Genomic DNA, 21962 nt, shown 5'->3' with positions numbered 1-21962 from the left:
TTACCAATAGTACTCTGCAAACTTTTGATGTACACTAAACTAAATACTTTATAATGATGGTATGAATGAAAACTCTCAGTTGCTGCAAGGCTGATGGTGGCTTAAAGGGGTTGTTCACCTTTAAATTAACTTTTAGTACGATGTAGAGAGTGATATTCTGAGACTATTTGCAATAGGTTTTCAATTTTTGTTAGTTTGCAAGTTCAGCAATGTGGTTGCTAGGGTCCAAATTACCATAGTAACCATGCATTGATTTAAATAAGAAACTGAAATAGGAGAGGACCTGAATAGAAAGAAGAGTAATAAAAAGCAGCAATTACAATACATCTGTAGCCGTACAGGGCATTTGTTTTTAAGATGGGGTCAGTGACCCCCTCCATTTGAAAGCTGGAAAGAGTAAGTAAAAGGCAAACAATTCAAAATCGATTAAAAATAAAAAAATGAAGGCCAATTGAAAGGTTATTTAGAATAAGACAGTCTACAACATGCTAAAAGTTAACTTAAAGGAGAACCACCCCCTTTAAATATGTCAAGATCAGCACAGTGCAAAACTGGTTTTGGTGGTTTAACCCCTCCTTTAGAGCCTAGCCTTGCTAGGCAATGTCTCATTTTTCTAATGTAAACAGGAGGATCTTACCAGCTCTATAAAACTTTTACAGTTGTAAAAAAAGCCCTAGGTAGCTCTATTTTAATTTTCAGGTGAGTGATGGCATTCTACTATAAAGCATACTGTGATCATATTAAGAATATTTTTAAGTGTTTGGAGATAGTTCAGAGGGCTTTGGCTATTTTTTTTTTTTTTAATTCCAATGCAATGTTCCAATTATTAGAGCCGTCATTATCCCCCCCTACTTACCCAAGCGTCCATAAGTTGCCTAATAAAAATAAATAATAACGCATAAACAGGCACCATACAAACGAGGTTGGCTCTGGGGGTGAATGTTCTCTGAATACTGAGCTGCAGGGCCACGCATAACCCAGCCAGCGTGCAAGTGGAAAAACGCATAATACGCTGCACTATTCTAATGTCGAGGAACTACATATCCCAGCAACCTTTGCTTTCGCATAAGCTCTCCGGCGTGGGGGTGAGCGAAAGAGTGGCTACGGCGAACCGCCCACGCTTAAAGCGCCTCTGGCCGCAAGGTGTGATTAGGCGTTTTGCACACAATATTACCTTTGGCGGATCTGATGCTGATGCTCACAGCTCATCCGCCTCACCGGTAGTCGGTAGGTATACCGCTATTTGCCCCGTCTATGAAGCTTGATGGTTTTTCCCACAATGGGGACGGGGCAGCTCATTCATCTGACAGGGATATCGGGCCGACTCAGGGTTGCCTCGATTTTCTTGACCTCAATCACCCTGCTTGTATCTCGGAATATTGGGGAACTAGGAAATATTTATAAATCAATGATCGTATAGTAAGCCGGTATTGTGGATTTCGCCTCTAAACCTGTAGTACTGTGAAAAACTAGCATCCCCTATTTTAGTGGTACATTCTGGGTGGTATTTAAGGGCGCTGCAGGGCCGCTGCTGGCTCAGAGCTACTCCGGGTCGCTGGGAGCGTCGTTGCTGAAACAGGTAATTGAAAAAGATCAGATGGGGACTGGAGGTGAAGGGGAGGTTGTCAGAAGCGCGAGGCCTCTGAAAAGCGGGCGGTAAGGTATGCGGCCCCATTGTAGGCGCTGATCAGGCCATCTCCTGAAGAGGTAGATAAACACACCGTTAACTCTTTATTTCCCACATTAGAGATGCAGTCACAGGACAGCGGGCCCCACTGTTGCCCTCAGCGTAGCAGTTTGGTTTTTGCACATTAATATGTTACTATCAGACAGCACAACTACCTTGACGTGAATGGGTGACATATACATTTCCCCATCCTCCTTCAAACACAACGTCAGCTTTCTAGAGCTTTCATATAGTTGGCAGATAAATAAAGCTGCTGCTGGTGTTATTTACTAATATGTACAGTGCACCCATTGCAAAACATACAATTTAGCTCCTGTTCTGCCATTCTATTTTTGCCTGGCCTCTGAGGCCTATGTCATGTTGTGATCATATATATATATATTAAACATAGAAATTTGAATGGTTATTAACATGTATTTTTAAAGGGATCCTGTCATCAGAAAACATGTTTTTTTCAAAATGAATCAGTTAATAGTGCTACTCCAGCAGACTTCTGCACTGAAATCCATTTCTCAAAAGAGCAAACAGATTTTTTTTATATTCAATTTTCAAATCATGGGGCTGGACATTTTGTCAATTTCCCAGCTGCCCCTGTTCATGTGACTTGTGCCGGCGCTTTAGGAGAGAAATGCTTTCTGGCAGGCTGCTGTTTTTCCTTCTCAATGTAACTGAATGTGTCTCAGTGGGACATGGGTTTTTACTATTGAGTGTTGTTTTTAGATCTACCAGGCAGCTGTTATCTTGTGTTAGAGAGCTGCTATCTGGTTACCTTCCCATTGTTCTTTTGTTTGGCTGCTGGGGGGGAAAAGGGATGGGGGTGATATCACTCCAACTTGCAGTAAAGAGTGATTGAAGTTTATCAGAGCACAAGTCACATGACTTGGGGCAGCTGGGAAATTGACAATATGTCAGATTTCAAAATTGAATATAAAAAAAAAAATATGTTTGCTTTTTAGAGAAATGGATTTCAATGCAGAATTCTGCTGGAGCAACACTATTAACTGATTCATTTTGAAAAAACATTTTTTTCCCATGACAGTATCCCTTTAAAGTGCCACTGTATTCAGTAGGGCTGTACAGTTAACTGGGTGTATACATGAAATATACAGATTGCATACAAAAACTGATCTGTGTGGGAGGTATGGAGGACCCGTCTCAACAGAGCTTACAATCTAAAATCACCATCATCATTTTTTTTAACACATTGCAGTTTTAAACAATTTCCAGTTCTGCTATCTGAAAGCATAGCAAAGGTACAGAGACCAGAAACAGAACTGTGTTTTGGCAATAGGTAGTTTGTTAGTAATATGCATGAATAAATGAAGTCATTAATAAACCAATTTGTTTATTGTTAGGAAATGAGGTCCCTTTTTTAAGACAGACGTCCACACTAGCAGTGTCATAAAAATATATATTGGAAAGGTGTCAATGTTGCAGTCTTTGAATTCATGTTTTACTACAATAGTGAATTCATAATATATAATAACAGCCAGATATCTCTGGTGATGCTAGGAAATAGAATTCAGGATATAAATTGGACATTCCTGATCTGCTGGTTTACTGTCCAGATATTACCTTTAGGTAAAGTAGACTTCTTAATCATCAGTCCTCTCCAGTTTCTGGACTAACTTACGAAAATAAAACTCTTGCATCATCCCAGGAATGTCACTTGTTGCTACTTATCTTAAATGTGCAGAATTGTAAGGCTGTTTACTGATATGTATGTGTATTTGGCTCATGCAGGATGGAGTGATGGGGTCGATTTGAGCTTCCTCTTGGGTCAGGCCCAGTAGATCCTGGCACTTAAGGGGCCATCATGTGCTATAACCGTTACTAAAACGACAAATGAGCAGCCAGACCTGGCCATCATGATCTCAATGATTACAGAACAATTGCAGAAACAAAGTCTGGAGGATCTAAAATGCAAGTCTTTCAGTATAAGTCTGGTAAGGTGTTCTGTCAGTCTTCCATTCTTCCATACCATATCCATACTTCATGTTCTGACTTGAGGAAAGCAATAAGATGAAGTCAAGGAATTTCTATACATTTATGCACACTATCCTTGTGGAAAGTGCTAAATGCAGTGTTTAAAATCAAAGTTTAAAAGGAAACCCAGATTCAGAAATTATACCTTATGTTCAGTTTATCTCAACCATCATTCCCCTATATAGGACATAAACCTAAATTGGAAACTTTTGCTTTTGTAAGCTTTGAGTATTGCTCTGTAGGTTTAGAAATATTATCGCTTTGCTACCAGTTATGGTGCCTTTATATAAAACTCATAAACTTAGTAATAAAATGATTGGTGTGATCTAAATTCAGTAATGTGAATTCCATAATCTAGTTTCTTTTACAGCACCATGTCTAGTTGCAATAAGCCCCAGAACCAGTCCATTCGTTGTGACTGATGTCATGAAAATATTCTGGTGGTCAGGTTGCTGCTGCCTCAAAATTGCTGCTTCAGTATAAAGCTAAAGACACTACGGAAAAAACTACAAAAGAAAGCGAAGTCAGTTGTAAACAGAGAGGGCACATTTCTCATTGTAGGATCTTCTTGATGCATAAGGGCTGCTGGTGCTAACAAGACATTTTATTGTGCGGTGTTGCTTTAAGAATTAAACCTCTTATGATTGTTGGACTACACCTCTCATCACGCATTAACATCATGATAAAATGCTGCAGATTGTTGGAATTTGTAATAGAGCAGCATTGTGCCTCAGGCATAAGGGGTGGGGCACGTAATATTTGATTGACAGCTCGGATATTTAAACACCTTTATAACCGGTATGGGTGTTTAAATAAAAATGAAAAAAATTTCAGTTCCATGTTTAATTTAAGGACGTTCATGATACAGCTTTTTATATGTAGGTGACTTAACAGGGTCATGTAAATGGTTCCTTTGTTTATATATGGGAATCAGAGGTGTTAAGTAACTTTTTTTTAACTTTGTGCCAGATTTATAGACAACAAACCCAAGAGTATTGTTCTCTATTTTTGCACTCTGGTGTCTTTGTAGGATTAGTCTCACCATAAGTAAAAATGTATATTATGTTTTTACCAGTTATCTCAGAAAACTGCTCATCCCACTCACTCAGTAGCGGTGTTGAATGGAGTGTTTTTATCACAGTTGCAGTTTAGCATAAGCTTTGTACTATAATAGGACTGCCATCAAAAATCCTGGGGCCCCACACCACTTGCAGAGGGCCCACCACCTACCATGGCCCTCTGGGCAGTGGACCCTGTCAAATAAGGAAAGTGGGGAGAAAATTGAACCAACTCTTCCCCCGTGGCACTCTCCCTCTGTCCCACCCTGATGGCCCTGGCTATACCTAATCAGTGCTCCTTGCACTATAGCCTCTTTAAAGTGGCTTATCTTGAAACTTTGTTTAAATGTACAAGACAATTTCAAGCAATATTGTCTAGTTGAAGCCAGGAAAACCGTGGGTAGCTGACTGCTTGACCCAGCAAACAATTGGACAATGGATACATTTCACTGTGACCGATGAAAATCTTCTAACCTGCCCGATCAATTTCCTGACCAATGTCGGACAAAAAATCGCTACATGCACAATCGTTCAGTGCCCGCTAACCTCACATTAATTTGACAGATTTGTCGGATCGCACTAAAATCGGTCGTTAAGGAAAGAAAAATCTTAACGTCTATGGTGAGCTTTGGGGTACTGGCAGACAAGGCATTTTCTGGCATTTTAAAGGTGTGGTTCACCTTTAAATAAACTTTTAGTATGATATAGCAGTTTCTAAGCAACTTTTCAATTGGTCTTAATTGTTTTTTTTATAGTTTTGTCATTATTTTGCCTTTTTTTTCAAGTGGGGGTCACTGACCCCTATCTAAAAAAATGAATGCCCTGTAAGGCTACAAATGTATTGTTATTCTTTCTATTAATGCCCTTTCCTATACATACTCCAGTCTCTTATGTAAATCATTGCCTGGTTGCTAGGGTAATTGGGACCCTAGCAACCAGACTGCTGAAATTGCAAACTGGCAAGCTACTGAATAAATAGCTAAATACATTAAAAAAAAAAACAAATAATGAAAACCAATTGCAAATTGTCTCAGAATATCACTTTCTACATCATACTAAAAGTTAACTCAAAGGTGCACAACCCATTTAATATGGATCACCACAAATATGTTTTACTTGCTGTTAGGCAAGGGGAAGGCATTTTTGGGAGATATCTTGCCCAAGGTAATGCAGATTTACAACTTTAGACACATCTCCACTACTGCCAGTACACTAAAGGAACTCCAACAAAAATCAGTTTGATAAAACAACTTGTTTAAGCTAGTCATAAGTTTGAACATTTCTGCAATATTTCCAAATGTTTACTGTACCAACCCTCTGAATTTTCCAGTGTAGTACACAGTGAAGTGTTTTCATACTTGCTGTTTTTATTGGGGTTGACAAATATCTTTATTAGTGATGCACCGAATCCAGGATTCAGTTTGGTATTCGGCCAAACCGAATCTTAATGCTTAAAATCATGTGACTTTTCGTCACAGGAATGTCTAGACATGTTACACCTTCTGTTTTGGACTTCTGAATCAACCCAAGATCACCACAACCCTTTAGCAGTGAAGATCTGTGCCTCTAAATATGCCCCAGTACCTCTTCTTCTTTTCTGGTGCTTCATAGTGAATGCTCTCTGGACTAATGTCTGTTACTTAAGTAAGGGACTGACTCACAATACACAATATAAGTATACTATTATTTATTCTGATACTTTTTGATGACCACCTAAGCTTAGCTTTTTAGCAGTAGCTCAAAAAACAAGAAGTCTGGGCTAAAGCTGGCCATAGACACACAGATCCTATTGTACGAATCGACGATTCGTACGATTTTCAGATCGTGTGTGTAGAGTGCTGGCATCTTTCCTCCAGCCGATCCCGCCGGAGCCCATTGCGCATACGGCCGAACGTTCAGATTACACCCCCCGATATAGCCATGCTCGTCAATGGAATATCAGGGAAAGATCCGTTTGTTTGGCGAATTGCCAAACGAACGGATATTTGTGTCTATGGCCACTTTTACCCACGGACTTGCAAAAAATGCCCTAACAACATCAAAGACAGTCAGCTGCTCTGAGGGTCAGTATGTATTAATATTATAATGCTTCTGAACCTCTGAACTGGTACAGTAAGCTGAATAAAGAAAATACACAGTTTCTAGTCATCTATTTTTTAGGCTTTACTTCTCCTTTAAAGCTAAGTAAATGTTACCAATAGACTGGAGTACTTAGTATGCCGCAGTGTTAATTTTTTTAAGGGGAACTCCGGCTTCCAAACCAAAATTTGATAAAGAGGCACACATAACACAGAAACCCCTAATATACCCATCATAGTTACCTGTTTTTTCAAAAAGTATGAATAAATGCCATTTTCTATGCTGAAATCCAGCTGTTTAACAGTTCTTCTCTTTCTGCATCATTTGAAATTCTGGCAGGGAAGGAGGGACTAAACTCTGATGCATTGCACTGTGATGTTCCATTGTACTGTGGGGTTTGGAGGATGCAGGCTAAAGACAGATGGCTGCTGATACAAAGCAACAGTAGTCAGCCAGCTCAGCAAAGTAGTCGGAGAGATCAGGAGAGCAGGAGGGCCAGGCTTAGGGAACTTCTCCAAACAATTAAAAATGATGAAAAGTCTGCATATTTTTTAATTGATGTATTATGCAAAGTTGCTTGAAATTATGCTTTTCTTTACCATTAAGAGAAAGGGTGTGGTGATTTCAGAGAGATTATTAAATGAATGTCAGTGTCATGTTAATCTACAAAAGTGTGCTGACACATGTCCTCTGGAGCAAAAACCACCAACAAGTAGTAGCGGTATTTGGTATGAATAAAATCCGTAAATCCGTGGCCTGATTTTGCTGTGTTAATTGTGGCCATTCTAGATTTGCAGGGTTATATATGTGTCTGTCCAGTTTTCCAGCATGTAGAATCTGTTTGCCTTATGCAAATCATGCATTCCTATATGTGCCTGATGACCTTAAATTGTGCTTAAATTAGTGTTGCTTAAAATAATGCAAAAATAAATTAACCTAAGCAGTTATGAGTGAAGGCATTTATTTTATGTTTGTGGCTGCTGAACCAAAACAACTCCTTTTAGAGCTTCAATCTTTTAGTCCACATGGGCCATAAGTAGTGATGGGCGAATTTGTCCTGTTTCACTTCTACACGAATTTTGCAAATTTCCCGCTAAATTCGTGAAACTGGCGAAAAAAACACAAATCAGCAATTTTGACTCCTGCGACAATTCAAGTCAATGGGCATCCGTTTATTGACGGCAGCGTCAAAGCCAGCGCCGGCATCACATTTATTTTTTTTCTACGCTGGCGAATTTTTGCCAATAAATTTTCACGTCAATATTGCTAATTTATTCGCTGGCGGCAAATTCGCGCCTGCGAATAAATTCGCCCATCACTAGCCATAACTGTTGCTTTTGAATCTGAGCTGAATGCTAAGGATCAATTACTAACTCACTAAACATGTGGCCCCCCTTAAAGTTGCGGAGTTAGAGAGTTGAAAAGCAGAAAGTTGGGTTCTGTTATGTTAGACATCAGATCACTCCAGCCTTTATAGATAACATTTTTGGCTGACATAACTATATTAGAAACATTTATAATTTTGCACAGCCCATCTATTTACCCAGTATTTATTTGTGCACTGAACTGTTCCTTTAATAAAGGTGAGCAGGAGATTGTCCTGTTCATTAATCTATTCAATTTTGGACTTGCTTCACACTCCACCCATTTGTGTAGAACCCCCAGGCAACAAAAAAAAAAAACCCAACAGACCCTGTTTGCAATTATATTGCAACTTATATATCTGCGATCTGATAAGGTGGCCGGTGTGTGCAATTTGGCAAGCTGTGTGTATGGCAAGTTTGAATCTCATACGAATCTATCAGTTTAACTCCAGTTTTAAGGATCTGCAGATTTCTCTCTTGGCTTTAGATCCATAACCATAATTCTCCATATCCCCTTCCACTGTCATACTTTAGCAGTTCTAATACTATAATGGTTTTGCATGCTGCATAGCAGGTGGTGCTTGACCCAGCATTGCTGGAGCTATGGCTAGAATCAATGGAGCTGGTAGAGAGTAACCATCAACACTGTCATGCTTAGTTTAGAAATTCCACTATAGCAGGTGCACAAATGATTTAGATAAGAATTTCATTGCCAGATTAGTCTCTATTTCTCCATGAATGTTTTTCAAAATTAGCAATCTCAATTAAGGCTAGTAAATGTTTTTTTCTGCTACTGTTTTGGGAAAATAATGATGGCAATTTCAGTCAACAATTCATTGTTGGGAAATTGCTCTTTTTGGAACCAGAGAAGTTCACAGTTGCACCTCCCTTTTCTTACCAAAGCAGCTGGCATGTACGGACCCCAAATAAAAATAGTGCATATGAATTTTCTCTGCTGCCGATTCGCTTTCTGTAAACAAAGACCCGTGACTGTGTATTATGTGCCACAAGACCCTAACAGCACAATGACCCCCCCCAAAACCATATATTTTTGGAAAGTACACATTCTGACATCCAACATAGATAAAAACCTCTTTCTACACCAAACTGCAAAGCTTTTCTAAACGTAGAGGTTTTTACAACATTTCTGAAAATCACCTAAAAATGTTGTAGTTTGCCTCATTTATAGAACACAATGTTTTGCGTCCAAAGATCACCCTGAATATGGACATCAGAGGTCTACTGAATAGTTCAATGTCCAAATGAAAAACGTTCATATGAATTTTCACGCTGGCCAACTCAGCTGCTGAAAACAGAGCCCCGATTATGCGTTAGTGTTGTAAGACCCCCAAACTATAAATATTTTTGGAGTACATATTCTGACGGATCAAACAAAGTTAAATAAATCTTTCTATACCAAAGCACCAAACAGCAAAACTATACTAAAGATACATAAGGAACAACAATGCAGGGATACAATTGCAATAAAACCACAAAAATTGTGTAAATCAATGAAATAACAAAATAATGGCCAAAATAGATTACCCAATAGTCACACTGCCAAAATAAACAGTTTTTAGGGGTAAAAAAACCACAAATTGGTAAAATGAAATGTAAAAAAAATAAAATGTGTGTACACTTCCAAAAGTTGAGGCTTGATAAAGGGCCCTGTGAGGCCCGAAACGTTGCCATTTTTTGTCTACATGAGCTAATGAGCCAATAAAATTATAATATGGAATAATCATCATAATTATCAGAGTACTGCAGTTACTGGATAATACACTTCCAAAAGTTGTGTGACCGTGTGTAAGTGTGTATATATGTGCATATAAGTGTATATAAATGCAAAATAAAAACTGCAAAAAGAATATTTACTAAAATATGTGTGTAAGAGTGTATAAATGTATGTAAGTGTGTGTAAATAAAGGCCGATTACCGTTCCTGGACGATCTGATGGCTGGAGGGGTCCTGGAGAAGCGTGTCTGCAGAGTCTCGGCAAACGGGAAGTGCGCGGGCAGGAACACGAGGTAAGAAGGAGGAAGCAGATGAGCAAACAGATGCACAATTTGATGCGTCTGCTTCCTTTAGGTCAGCCCTGCGACAAGACAATCCTATCGCAGGACCGACATGACAGCCCCCCAGCCTCGTTGCCCAGGGTGCTGTTAATGCTGCGAAGGCTCTGCAGAATCAGCTAAAGCTGCCAATGCAGAGTACAGCGTTGATTTTGCCAAGAACATACAAGGTACGTTCTTAGCACTTAAAGCCCTTGCCTGCCAGCACATGCGCGTAAGTGCTTGGCTGGCAAAGGGTTAATAAGCATATATTGGAATTTTACTCAATTATATTTTTTTTATTAGGAAAATTTTGATTTTGTGGTTAGCTTACCCCTGAAGAGGGCTTTCTATGGTAGCGCTCACTCATTTATGTATACAGGACGTAATAGTTCTAGGCAGAGTTGGTATTCTGTTTATTTTAATCTACTTAGGGCAAGGCCAGACGTCGTTTTTACGTTGCGTTTTTTATAAAAAAAAAAAGTCAGGTGTAAATACGTCACTGAAACCAACATGTGTTTTTCAGCACGTAGGATTCTTTTACCAACATGCACTTCTCATTGAGAATTTGGACGCCATATTTAAAATACGCTGCGTATTTAAGCAAAGTGTGGTTTCAAACATGCAGATCCCATCGAGTCTATTGATTTGGTAGTTTCTTGAAGTATTCTCGTTTCTGCTAAAAAAAATCCCCCCCGCCAATACTGGCGTCCTGTGGCGGATTTCAGTTTGCAAGCTCCCTGTGTGAATTGAAACAGTGCGTTTTCCATTAGTTTCAGTGGTAGTGCAGTTTATGATTATTTATGCCTGGCTGTTCTTTTATAAAAACACAACGTAAAAACGCCGCAAATACGCCATGTCTGGCCTTGCTCTTAGGGTATTCATAGTTCTAATTAGTATAAACAGATGTACAGTATGTATGAAAATGTTGGAAGCATGACAAGGGTCTTCTTAACGCATTCCTTTCATTACAAACATGACATCACTGTATTTGAATGTTAAAATATTTCAAAGTTAGTTTACCCTTTTTAAATAGCCATAGCATGTTTGTGCACCCACAACTTGCTTTGGTCTAGTTTATGTCCTTTTCTACTTGCATGCCTGGCACAATTAGACAATGGAGAGGTTCTAGTCCCAGACCATCCTGTCTCTGTCCCATTAACTCAGCCCAACACTGCCAATGCAAGGTAAATAATGTCTTATGTTATCTTTCTTGCAACTCTGATGTCTTTCTTTTTCTCTCTTGTACTTTCTCAGCCATTGCCTGACCATCAAGATCCTGAAGGGTGCAGCAGCCCTTACCACTTTGTGTCAGGTAAAATATAGGCTCTTCATCAAACCAAACAAAAAGTGAAGAATGTTTGGGGGAGGGGGTTGTACACACTTTTTAGAAGTCAAGTGACAACCTGCAGCTTGTAAACAATTCTATTGACATTTTGCATGCTTCGTGTTGATATTATGCATGCAAAGTGTTTGTGACTTTAGTATTTTTTATTTTTTTTTTTAGAAGGGATGCACCTAAACCATATTCTTTTGCATTTACCGAATATTGAATCCTTTATAAAAGATTTGCCCCATGTTGAATCTGAACCCCAATTTGCAATTGTGAACAAAAGTTGTCATATTAAAAGAAGTATTCCAGAAGTTTTGGATATGGTTCAGCTGAACACTTTGGATACCTTAATCCTGGAGAAGGTGGTAGGACTTTGTAGAATCCTGAACCAAATCCTGGGTTCCGCCTTGGTGCATCCTTGTTTTTAAAAGGGATTCTGTCATGATTTTTATGATGTCGTTTTTATTTCTAAATTACACTATTTACACCAAATAATTCACTCTACCATATAAAATTTAATTCCTGAACCAGCGCATGTATTTTTTTTAGTTGTAATATTGGTGTGTAGGCAGCCATCTTAGGTCATTTTGCCTGGTCATGTGCTTTCCGAAAGATCCAGCACTTTAGGATGGAACTGCTTTCTCACAGGCTGTTGTTTCTCCTATTCAATATAACTGAACGTGTTGCAGTGGGACCTGTATTTTACTATTGAGTGCTGTTCTTATATCTACCAGGCAGCTTTTATCTTGTGTTAAGGATCTGTTACCTTCCCAATGTTCTGTTTTTATGCTGTTTGTAGGTGGGGGGGGGGGTGATATCACTCCAACTTGCAGTAAAGCGTGACTGAAGTTTATCAGAGCACAAGTCACATGACTGGGGGCAGCTGGTAAACTGACAATATGTCTAGCCCAATGTCAGATGTCAAAATTAAATATAACAAAAATCTGTTTGCTCTTTTGAGAAACGGATTTCAGTGCAGAATTCTGCTGGAGCAGCACCATTAACTGATGCATTTTAAAAAAAAAAAAAAACATTTTTTCCCATGACAGTATCTATATATTAGGACTTTATGTTCTAAACTTCGTGGCCACCCACCCATTGTTTCGGGCCACTGTTGACATGTAGTATATCCTAATACTTAACCACTGCCAGACATACACTTTCAATGAAAAAAAAGAATGACATCAAGAAGCAGTGGATCGGCACCCCTAGCGCATTATATAACGAGAGGTTCTACTTTCTATATTCTCAGTTTCCCTACTGCTCTTTTATCTTGTTTCCCATTTCTTATTCTTCTTCCCTTACCCTTTGCCTTCTTGTGTCCTTCCTAACTCTACTTTTTCCAATTTTTGTGCTCTCCATTCCACTTCATATTTGTATGTATTTCCACTTTCATGTGGACTTTAATTTCTCTGCAAACCTTCATTCACTTTCTTGCATTCTGCTTTTCTTGTGTCCCTACATTCTTTCACCCCAACAAAATGTCCTTTTTTTCCCCTCTGAGGCTGCTGTTTTAAGCTCCTGCAGCCCAAGCAATGGTACTGGTTTGCTATTATTCTATCTACTGCTAAAGCAACAGTAACACAAAAAAAAAATGTTTTAAAGTATTCAAAATATCATGTAGTGTTGCCTTGCACTGGTAAAATTGTTCTGTTTGCTTCAGAAACACTACTATAGTTCTTATAAACAAGCCTCTGTGTAGCAATTGAAAAAAGGCTATATGGCACAGGTTAAATAGTGGATACAAGCAGTGTCGGACTGGGACACCAGGGGCTAGCCCAAAAACCTTAGATCAGAGGCCCCTCTCAGAACTGTTATTCGTTCTCTCCTCACTCAACCTCTATTCTCCTAGTCTTTTTTTTCTTTAAATACTATAATCTATATTTTCCATCTATTTGGCCTTTTGTACTCATAGAAATAGGGAATGGCCATGAAATAAGCTAAATGTTTAGCAGCATGAGGATCCACTGATACCTGGGCCCACCGTGAGTTTTCCTGGTGGGCCAGTCCAACACTGGATACAAGATAACACCATTGTGTTCTATGGAGCTTATCTGCTATTTGCTGTGTAACCTGAGCCGTTTCTACTTTGAATGGCTGCTCCCATTGCTACACAGCAGCTTATTTATATAAACAATAGCAGTGTTTCTGAAGCAAACACAGCCGTTTTACCAGTGCAGGGCAACACTGCATTCTATTTGTATTACTTGAAACCACTTTTATTGTTTGATCTTACTGTTCCTTTAAGACCTGGCTTAGCCAACCAGAAATTTGATAGACCAAAAGGGGAACTGACAGATTGCACTGTTATGACAGATTGCACTGCCATGCTGCCATGTAATGTGGATCTGAATTAATTCCTAATGTTAACTGCTATCATGAATTTGACATTGCATATATACTGTATATTGTAAGTCAGTCCCAAATCTCGGGTATCTCGGAACAACAACCCAGTGCATCTTATGTGAATCAGCAGAAAATAATATGGGAAACTACTGACTCTTAAGAGTTGTGGTGGCACTGAACTGGTACAAAAGTGCAAAATAGATGGTGTATAATGTCTACACATTCTATGCTGAACTTAATTTCTCTTAATGAGAAGATGCAGAAAAAAAATACAAATCGATATAAAATATATTGCCTTTGAATTCAGCTGAATCCTTTTTCTGGTGGAAGCCTCCTTTCTTGACTAGACAACATTGATATATAGTTTGTGGCTTGGTATTCTGTTACACTGAGGGGCAGATTTATCAAAGGTTGAGGTGGATTTTCAAATGAAAAAAATTAGAATTTCGAGCTATTTTGTGTGTACTTCGACTAGGGAATAGTCAAAATTCTATTCAAATTTTTAAAAAAAACACTATTTGTAGCTGAATTTAGCTATTCTTCTAGTCATGTTTGCTCTAGACTGATCACATGGTGCTTGTGCACCAATTGGATTAGATCTCTTATGCACGCTAACAGCAGGAAGCTACTTAAGTTATTAAGGGGGTTACTTATCAACTCCGAATATCCGAAACTCGAATAATTCTTAGTTTTTGGAGCAAAAAAAAAACTACAAATTTTTCGAGATTTATTAAAGTCCAATGGTCTAAAAACTCTTAATCCGAAACCCCGGCAGTGGTATAAATCAATGGGGAAGGTTCCAGTGTCTGCGTTGATGTCCGTACTGATAGCTGATAATTTTGTGGTTTCTGTGCAAAAAACTCAGAAAAAAGTAGTTTTTGCTCAAAACTCCGAACAATTTGGAGTTTTCAGTGAAAGCTACAAAGTTTGCCCGACCCTATTTTTTCGGCTTTTGTCTTCATAAGCATGGTCCATTCGGGAATTCAGAGTTGTTCAAAGTTTTATATTATACTGCGATAAATTTGGACCTTGATAAATAACCCCCTAAATATTTTGTGGTGAAATGAGACTTGAAAATAAAGTGTTGTGCAAATTTAACACTGCCCTCATAGCACACAGCATACTTACCATGAAACGTTGTGGTGATGCAAAATACAGTTAAATACTACAAGGTAGATTGTTTCATTCTGCAGAAAAAGGCAAATGTAACAATGGAGTGGCTCTAGGGCAGGCATGTCCAAAGTCAGGCCCAGGGGCCAATTGCAGCCCGTTTTCAAATTTACATCGGCCCTCAGCCTCCATCATGAAATTAATAATAATGTGGCCCCCCAGCATGATGCAATCAGTAATTGCATAGCCGTAGCCGTAATATTTTGGCACATGATTAGTGAAATGATCTGCCACTTGGTCTATACTGCTGCCTGTGTGCTGAAGGTGTTAGCAATAGACACATACTGGCAGGTAGTGACGCGCCGCTCTTGCATACTGCTTTAGGGCTGAAGGTGCAATAGAAGTACTGATGTGCCAGTGCAGTAAACTAAAGACGTATGCGAGTGCGGTGCGTCACTACGTGCCAGTATGTGTCTATTGCTAACACCTTCAGCACACGGGCAGCAGTATAGACCAAGTGGCACATCATTTCACTAATCATGTGCCCAAATATTACGGCTATGCAATATCTTGTTTAAATGAGGAGCGGAGAATAAGTCCAAAACAGACTCCACTCGCCGTGTACGTGTCCATCTCCAGGAGTGAATGATCCTGATCGCAAGATAGCTACCTCTGAATGGATGTCAGGCTGAATGGTCGGCCCCCACACATTTTCACCTCACCAAATCTGGCCCTCGTTGCAAAAAGTTTGGACACCCCTGCTCTAGGGCAAACAATTAAATATTTTAGAAACGTCCTATTTAAAGCGCTGATCTAAATGCACTGATAAATCCTTCTGTGAATCTGAGAAACTTCGAAAATAGAGATGAGCGAACTTAATCCAACTAACCTGAACAACAGTGAGGTAAATGCAACTGGTAAATAATATAAGGGGTGGCTCCATTTCAGTTAACTTTTAGTATGCTAAGAATGGCCAATTATAAGCAACTTTTCAATCAGCCTTCATTTTTTCTTTTATATAGTTTTTGAATTATTTCCCTTCTTCACTGTCACTGACCCATCTAAAAACAAATGCTTTGTAAGGCTACAAATTTATTGTCCTTGCTACTTTTTTTTTTTTACATCTTCCTATTCAGGGCCACTGCTATTCATATTCCAGTCTCTTCTTCAAATTAATGCATGGTTGGTAGGGTAATTTGGACCCTAGCAACCAGATTGCTGAAATTGCAAACTGGAGAGCTGCTGAATAGAAAGCTAAATAACTCAAAAACCACACGTAATCCAACAGTAACAGTTCAGAATTTTCCTGGATCACTGAGCTGCCAAATTGAGACACAAACTTTAAACTTAAAGTTTGTCAAAACCGTAAAAAATAAAAGATAGAAAGCAATTGAAAAAGTCTGTTTATGTTTTACAATCAACTCAAGGAGCAAGGAGAGTCATTTATAAGTAGCAGGGCCAGGAAGACCAAAATAACTTGCAACTGTTAGTATCATTTAATATAATATATTGCACACTGATTACAAGAGGCTAGTGCTAATAAATCTGTCTTATTTTGCAGAAGATCGTTCTTGGGGACTTATTAGTCATTGTCCAAGAATTGAACTTGAAGACGGAATCCGACTTGGTTGCCATCACCATTCCAGTTTGAGCCTTCATTTTCCTGTTTTAAGCAGGGAAAACTCACCGCACCGTAGAAGCCCTTCCCATATACCCGAGGCTGGCAATTCAGCTGCTCCTCCAGCTCCACCTACCAAAAGACACTGTAGATCTCTTTCTGTGCCAGAGGACTTATCTCGCTGGAGGCCTGTTTGGCGGCCTAGTGGCTCTAAGGTTTGGACTCCTGTCAAGAGGAGATGTAACAGTGGTGGTGTTGGAGCAGTTCTGGCAGTGCAGACTCAAAGCCCATCCCAAGGGGTCTCCAGTCTCAGGTTTCAACATGACCCCAGTGCCTCTATACGCTGCATCCAAGCCAACAGCCCCCCCTTCTTCAGCCTGGCATTATGCCGAGAGTCACCAGGCCCATATACCCTTTCACCAACCAGTGTATTTTGGGAGAACTCAGAAGGGCCAAGCTGCTTCCCATTGCAGCGTCGGTTTTCACTTTCACCTGTACTCATCAAAGAGGCAGGACGGTTCCTTCCTTCAACCAGCAGCTCTCCACCGTCAACACCAGAGATGGTATGGCGGCAGCAGTGTCTGCCACGCAGCCAATCACAACCTTGTGACTTGGATACCAGAAAGTGCGGAATTAAAAGGAGGCATGAAGAGGATACACGATGGCACCGTCCTTCTTTGGATTTCTACAAGATGAACCAGGTAAAGTGCATAGTAGAGAATTGGCTCTAGCATTCCAAATGTGTTTGCATGTTAAAGGGGAACTATCGCGAAAATTTAAATTTAATATAAGCTTCAGCATACCGAAATTAGAAACTTTCTAAATAAAGTTAATTAAAAATTCTGTGTCGTTTCTGAAATCAAGTTCATCTTCACTATCACTCTCTCAGCATCTGTTTCTCCTCATTCTGTCTTCATTCAGGAGTTGGGTGTCAGATAAATGGTCCAATATATCTTATAGGGGGCTACTTTTGCCTAGAAGATTTATTAGAGCTCAGTCTATTAAAATCGCCAGACATCATGTCTCTCTACATGCAGAATTTGTGCAAAAAGGCAGCTATTTCGTTAGAATTGGAATTAGTTATTTGAGTGAGTTCTAATTCATCTGCTAGTAAAGGAAGCCCCCCCCCTATAAGATATATTGGATCATTCATCTGACAGCCAACTCCTGAAGACAGAATGAGGAGAAACAGATGCTGAGAGAGGAATAGTGAACATAAACTTGATTATTTCAGAACCAATGCAGAATGTTTAATTCATTGTATTTAGAAAGTTTCTTACTTCAGTATGAGGAAACTTGTATTAAATTCTCATTTTCGAGATAGTTCCCCCTGAAGGGAGAAGGAAAGTCATCCTGCACTTGGGGGTGCCAAATGTTAAGCACCTTCAAGTGAATGTATCTACTTACCTGAAACCCCGGGCCGGTGCTCCTATCAGCAGAAAACAGCACCGGCCCGTGGTTATTCCAGTGCATACCACGGAGCGTTCCTCTCCTGGCTTCTTCTTAAAGCTGCCCATTAGAGTGAAAAGCAGAACTTTAACTACAAAGCCGGCTATATCATTCTGTAGCGCATGCGTCTGCTCCAGGAAATTAGAAGAAGCTGGAAGAGGATCGGTCCATGGTGCTTGCTGGAATAACCCCAGGCCGGTGCAGTTTTCTGTGAATAAATACATTAATTTGGGGGTGCCTAACATTTGGCACCACCAAGTGTGAAATGACTTCCCTCCTTATAATAAAACTGTTTTTGGTTTTGTTTTTCAGAATGCTGGTGCTATGTGTTTTTTGGACAACTTAGATGAAGGCAGCTCCTCTTCACTTACGGCTTGTCATCGGGAGTCTCCTTGCACTTCTGGGAGTCCTGTTCCTACATGCACACTGGCACTTAGAGACGAAGAGAGAGGCCGGAGAGATCACGCTTCCTGTCCCCAGGCAATGCTCTTCCAGCATGACTTCGCAGACCTGGATTTAAATTTAATCGAGGAGAATTAGCACTCTCAGGAAACTTCAGTCTTTAAATGGATATCTAATACTAAAGGGGATGTCTGGTGGAGAGTGTTTGGATGCTTGCTGGTGGCCAACTGAGACATGCTCAAAGAGCATTCTACTGACCTTCATGACAGATAGGAATTGTGTAGGGGAGGAGGGTAAAAAAAAAAAAAAAAAGCTGTGTATTATTTATTTATTTTTTCTTAAAGAAAATACTGGGGCTGGGTCATCTGTACCACCAAGTACATTTCTCCTTTCCCTAGACTAAGAGCTGGAGCTGACAACCACCTCTTAAAATGAGTTACAGAACTTTACACAAAGGGTGCTGTGGGATTGATTTATTTTTGTATTGATGGCTTTTGGAAAGATGCGCTGACCTTATGGGATGGTGGTTCACATGCAAATGTTTGCTTGTGATTGTGTCTTCTCATTTTAGAAATTGTGACTGTTGAGGGAAAAATGTAAACAAACAAACGAGGCAATGTATTTTTTTGTGCACAAGGCTGATGCTTTATATTCAGAAAAGGCCCCATGACAAATTACCATTTAGCATTGAAGCTGAACCAGTGTTCTATAGGAAACCCAGATATTCACCAATTGATTCTGATTACAGAACAAAAAAACTTTCTGTTGTTGTAGGATTGTGTGGCTTATTGCTCCTCCCCCCCCATTTGGTGGCCAGTGAAAAGGGGGATTCAACCACCTCCTTATTGTCTCCTTTGTCTGTGTATTCACTAGAGTTCTGCATAGAGTAGATAATTTTGACTGCACTGAACCTCACAGTAAAGTATTCCACATCTGTTAAATCTAACCCTTCATTCTTTCAACTTCTCTCTTTTGTTTGTCTCTCAGGAACATGTCTGTGTTGTATATATTAAAGGATCAGTAACACAAAAAAAGTTAAAGGTTTTCTATGAATTTCAATATAATTTACTGTTACTTTGCACTAATTAAAACTGTGTATTTGCTTTACAAGCACTACTGCAGTTTATCTAAATATGCTACTATGTAGCCAAGGGGCAGCCATTCAAGTTGACATAGGTCTGTAAAGCACTCTTTTTACATAGCAGATAAACTGTGTAGAATACAATGGTTTTAAGTTCTTAGTAATGTCACACACTGTAGATACAGATACCGCCTGTGCAGACTGTAGTTGACTTATGGAAAACCAGCTATATCTGTGCATATAGGTGGATTCTGGTCTAAAGATGCTTTTTTGAGTGGTCTGTGTGTTAATGAGATTGCCATTAAAATCAATGGCAGTCTGAACAGGCAGCATTGGGCATTTATCTGCTTGGCATGTATGAAATCAGCCGATTACAAGAAGGTAAATAAATGCCATTCATGGGTTTCTACAGAACTGTAGAATGAATAATTATTTGTAGGTGCTGGATGGGCAGATGCAGACTTTAAGGGGCAGATTTATCAAGTTTCAAATTGAAAATTAGAAATTTTAATTTTCTAGGTTTTTTTTTTATGGTCAAAACTGTCAAATTCGACCAGGGAATTCGATTCAAGTTTTTCAAAAAAATTAGATTTTCGAGATTTATCATACCCTGGCCCTTTAAGAACTCGAATTCAACTATTCACCAATTAAAACCTGCCCAATCGCTGTTTAAGTCAATGGGAGACGTCCAGGGATTCGAGTTTTCGGATCGATCCTATACACCCGAGTTTCTGAAAAATTTGATTTTAATAATACATTTAGATTGTTCGAATTTCTTAGTAAATAATTTTTTTTATCAATTTTGTAAAGTAAATTCAGGGGTACAGAAGAGGAAAAAGGTGGGTGGGGACAGTATGATTGTTCGAATTTTAAGTTCATGGGCGTTTTAAAATTAGAAATTCAACCTTTGAAAAATGGGCCTCCCCTGGTAAAAAATGTTTAACTTTATGAGGTTACTGGTCCTTTAAATGCAGGTTGTGTGCAGCTGGAGATGCCATAAAGGCACTGTGATTGAGGTGCTAGAAGCAGGGTAAAGAATGCGGCCTGTTCATTTTAGGTTTGTAAGTACTAAATTGTTATCAGTGCATTGAAGCCATGAAAACCTTTAACAGGGGCTAGTTCTTAATACTCTGCTTTTAACAAATAATTGTCCTGTCATTTATTTTCGAAGATGATCATTTGTTTGATATATTTGTACATTTATTCATGTATTTTAAATTCAGTAAGGCTAATGTGGTATCACTGCCAGCAGAGAAACTCTATTGACAGGCGGATGGCTATTCATGTCACTGACTGCATGCACAGGAACAAATGGCAGTTTGGGCATTTTTCTCATCTGACAACAAAAACCCTTAAAGGGGTGGTTCACCTTTTAAGTTAACTTTAAGTTTGTTATAGAATGGGTAATTCTAAGCAACTTTTATTCGCCTTCTTCTGACTCTTTCCAGCCTTCAAATGGGGGTCACTAACCCCATCTAAAAACAAATGCTCTGTAAGGCTAGAAATGTATTGTTATTGCTACTTTTTATTACTGATCCTTCTATTCAGGCCTCTCCTATTCATATTCCAGTCCCCAATGCATGGTTGCTAGGGTAATTTGGACCTGCTGCAAACTGGAGAGTTTCTGAATAAAAAGCTAAATAACTCAAAAGCCACATATAATAAAAAATGAAAACCAGTTGAAAATTGTCTCAGAATATCCCTCTCTACATCATATTAAAAGTTAACCCAAAGGGGAACAACCCCTTTAAATGTGATGTTCGTTCAAACAAGCCTCTAATTTGTATAAGAGAAGGAGCATAATAGATGTGGCAAAACAGTTTCTTCTTCCAAGACTGATGTCCCACTGTTAATTTAACTGTACCACACTTCTCTTTTGGTTTCGTTGCGATATTTCAAAAAATGCCATTTAAAGGGGACCTGTCACCCAAAGCTATATAATTAAAGTCCTTTTCAAATTAAACATGAAATCCAAATTCTTTTTTTTTTATTTTTTATTAAAGTATTCATAGCTGTTGTAAACTAAGTTAGAAATCTCAGCTGTCAATCAAATATTGTCTGCCCCTCCTCTAGAGGTGGGGCAGGCAACTACTTTCACTTTCCATTCAGCACTTACTAGATGTCACTGCACTCCACCCCCCCTCTCTCTTTACCATCTAATAGTGTAACCAGTGCATGGGGATGGACATCCGGTCCCCCGTTCTGGTGCACAAACAAGATCCTGAGATGATGCAAGGCTTGCCTTAATAACACTGTCCACAAAATGGCTCCTGCCTTCTTGTTATAATTGAGTTCCCAGACCGAAGGAAACTAAATTCACATAATTTATATAGTGTAATTAAAGTTCATTTTGCTTGACTATCGTAATAAAATAGGATTTGGAAGAATTTTTTTTTCT

The 21962-nt window shown here is 39.2% G+C and overlaps 1 protein-coding gene across 6 annotated transcripts; it reads left to right on the top strand.

Moving 5' to 3' along the window:
• The first annotated feature begins 1010 nt into the window (after positions 1-1010).
• fam53c.S (family with sequence similarity 53 member C S homeolog) lies at positions 1011-19424 on the top strand. Of its 6 annotated transcripts, none has more exons than XM_018254461.2 (5): positions 1090-1227; positions 3431-3633; positions 11483-11540; positions 16576-17333; positions 18394-19424. In XM_018254461.2, exons 2-5 carry the CDS (start codon positions 3556-3558, stop codon positions 18619-18621), a joined length of 1122 nt encoding a protein of 373 aa, XP_018109950.1. In that variant the 5' UTR covers positions 1090-1227; positions 3431-3555; the 3' UTR covers positions 18622-19424.
• Positions 19425-21962: the final 2538 nt, after the last annotated feature.

This window comes from Xenopus laevis, chromosome 3S (genome assembly GCF_017654675.1).
Source record: "Xenopus laevis strain J_2021 chromosome 3S, Xenopus_laevis_v10.1, whole genome shotgun sequence".
Classification (NCBI taxonomy): Eukaryota; Metazoa; Chordata; class Amphibia; order Anura; family Pipidae; genus Xenopus; species Xenopus laevis.
Note: the sequence above shows the minus strand (reverse complement) of the source record. Positions and strands in the feature narration are given on the sequence as shown.

Bases quoted from the DNA above. Each gene is read 5' to 3' on its own strand.
- fam53c.S (XM_018254459.2), top strand. From the start codon at position 1,026: ATGTCGAGGAACTACATATCCCAGCAACCTTTGCTTTCGCATAAGCTC. The intron at 1,228-16,575 runs GTAGGTATACCG...CTTATTTTGCAG, and splicing joins ATCCGCCTCACCGGTAGTCG to AAGATCGTTCTTGGGGACTT. The intron at 17,334-18,393 runs GTAAAGTGCATA...TTTGTTTTTCAG, and splicing joins ATTTCTACAAGATGAACCAG to AATGCTGGTGCTATGTGTTT.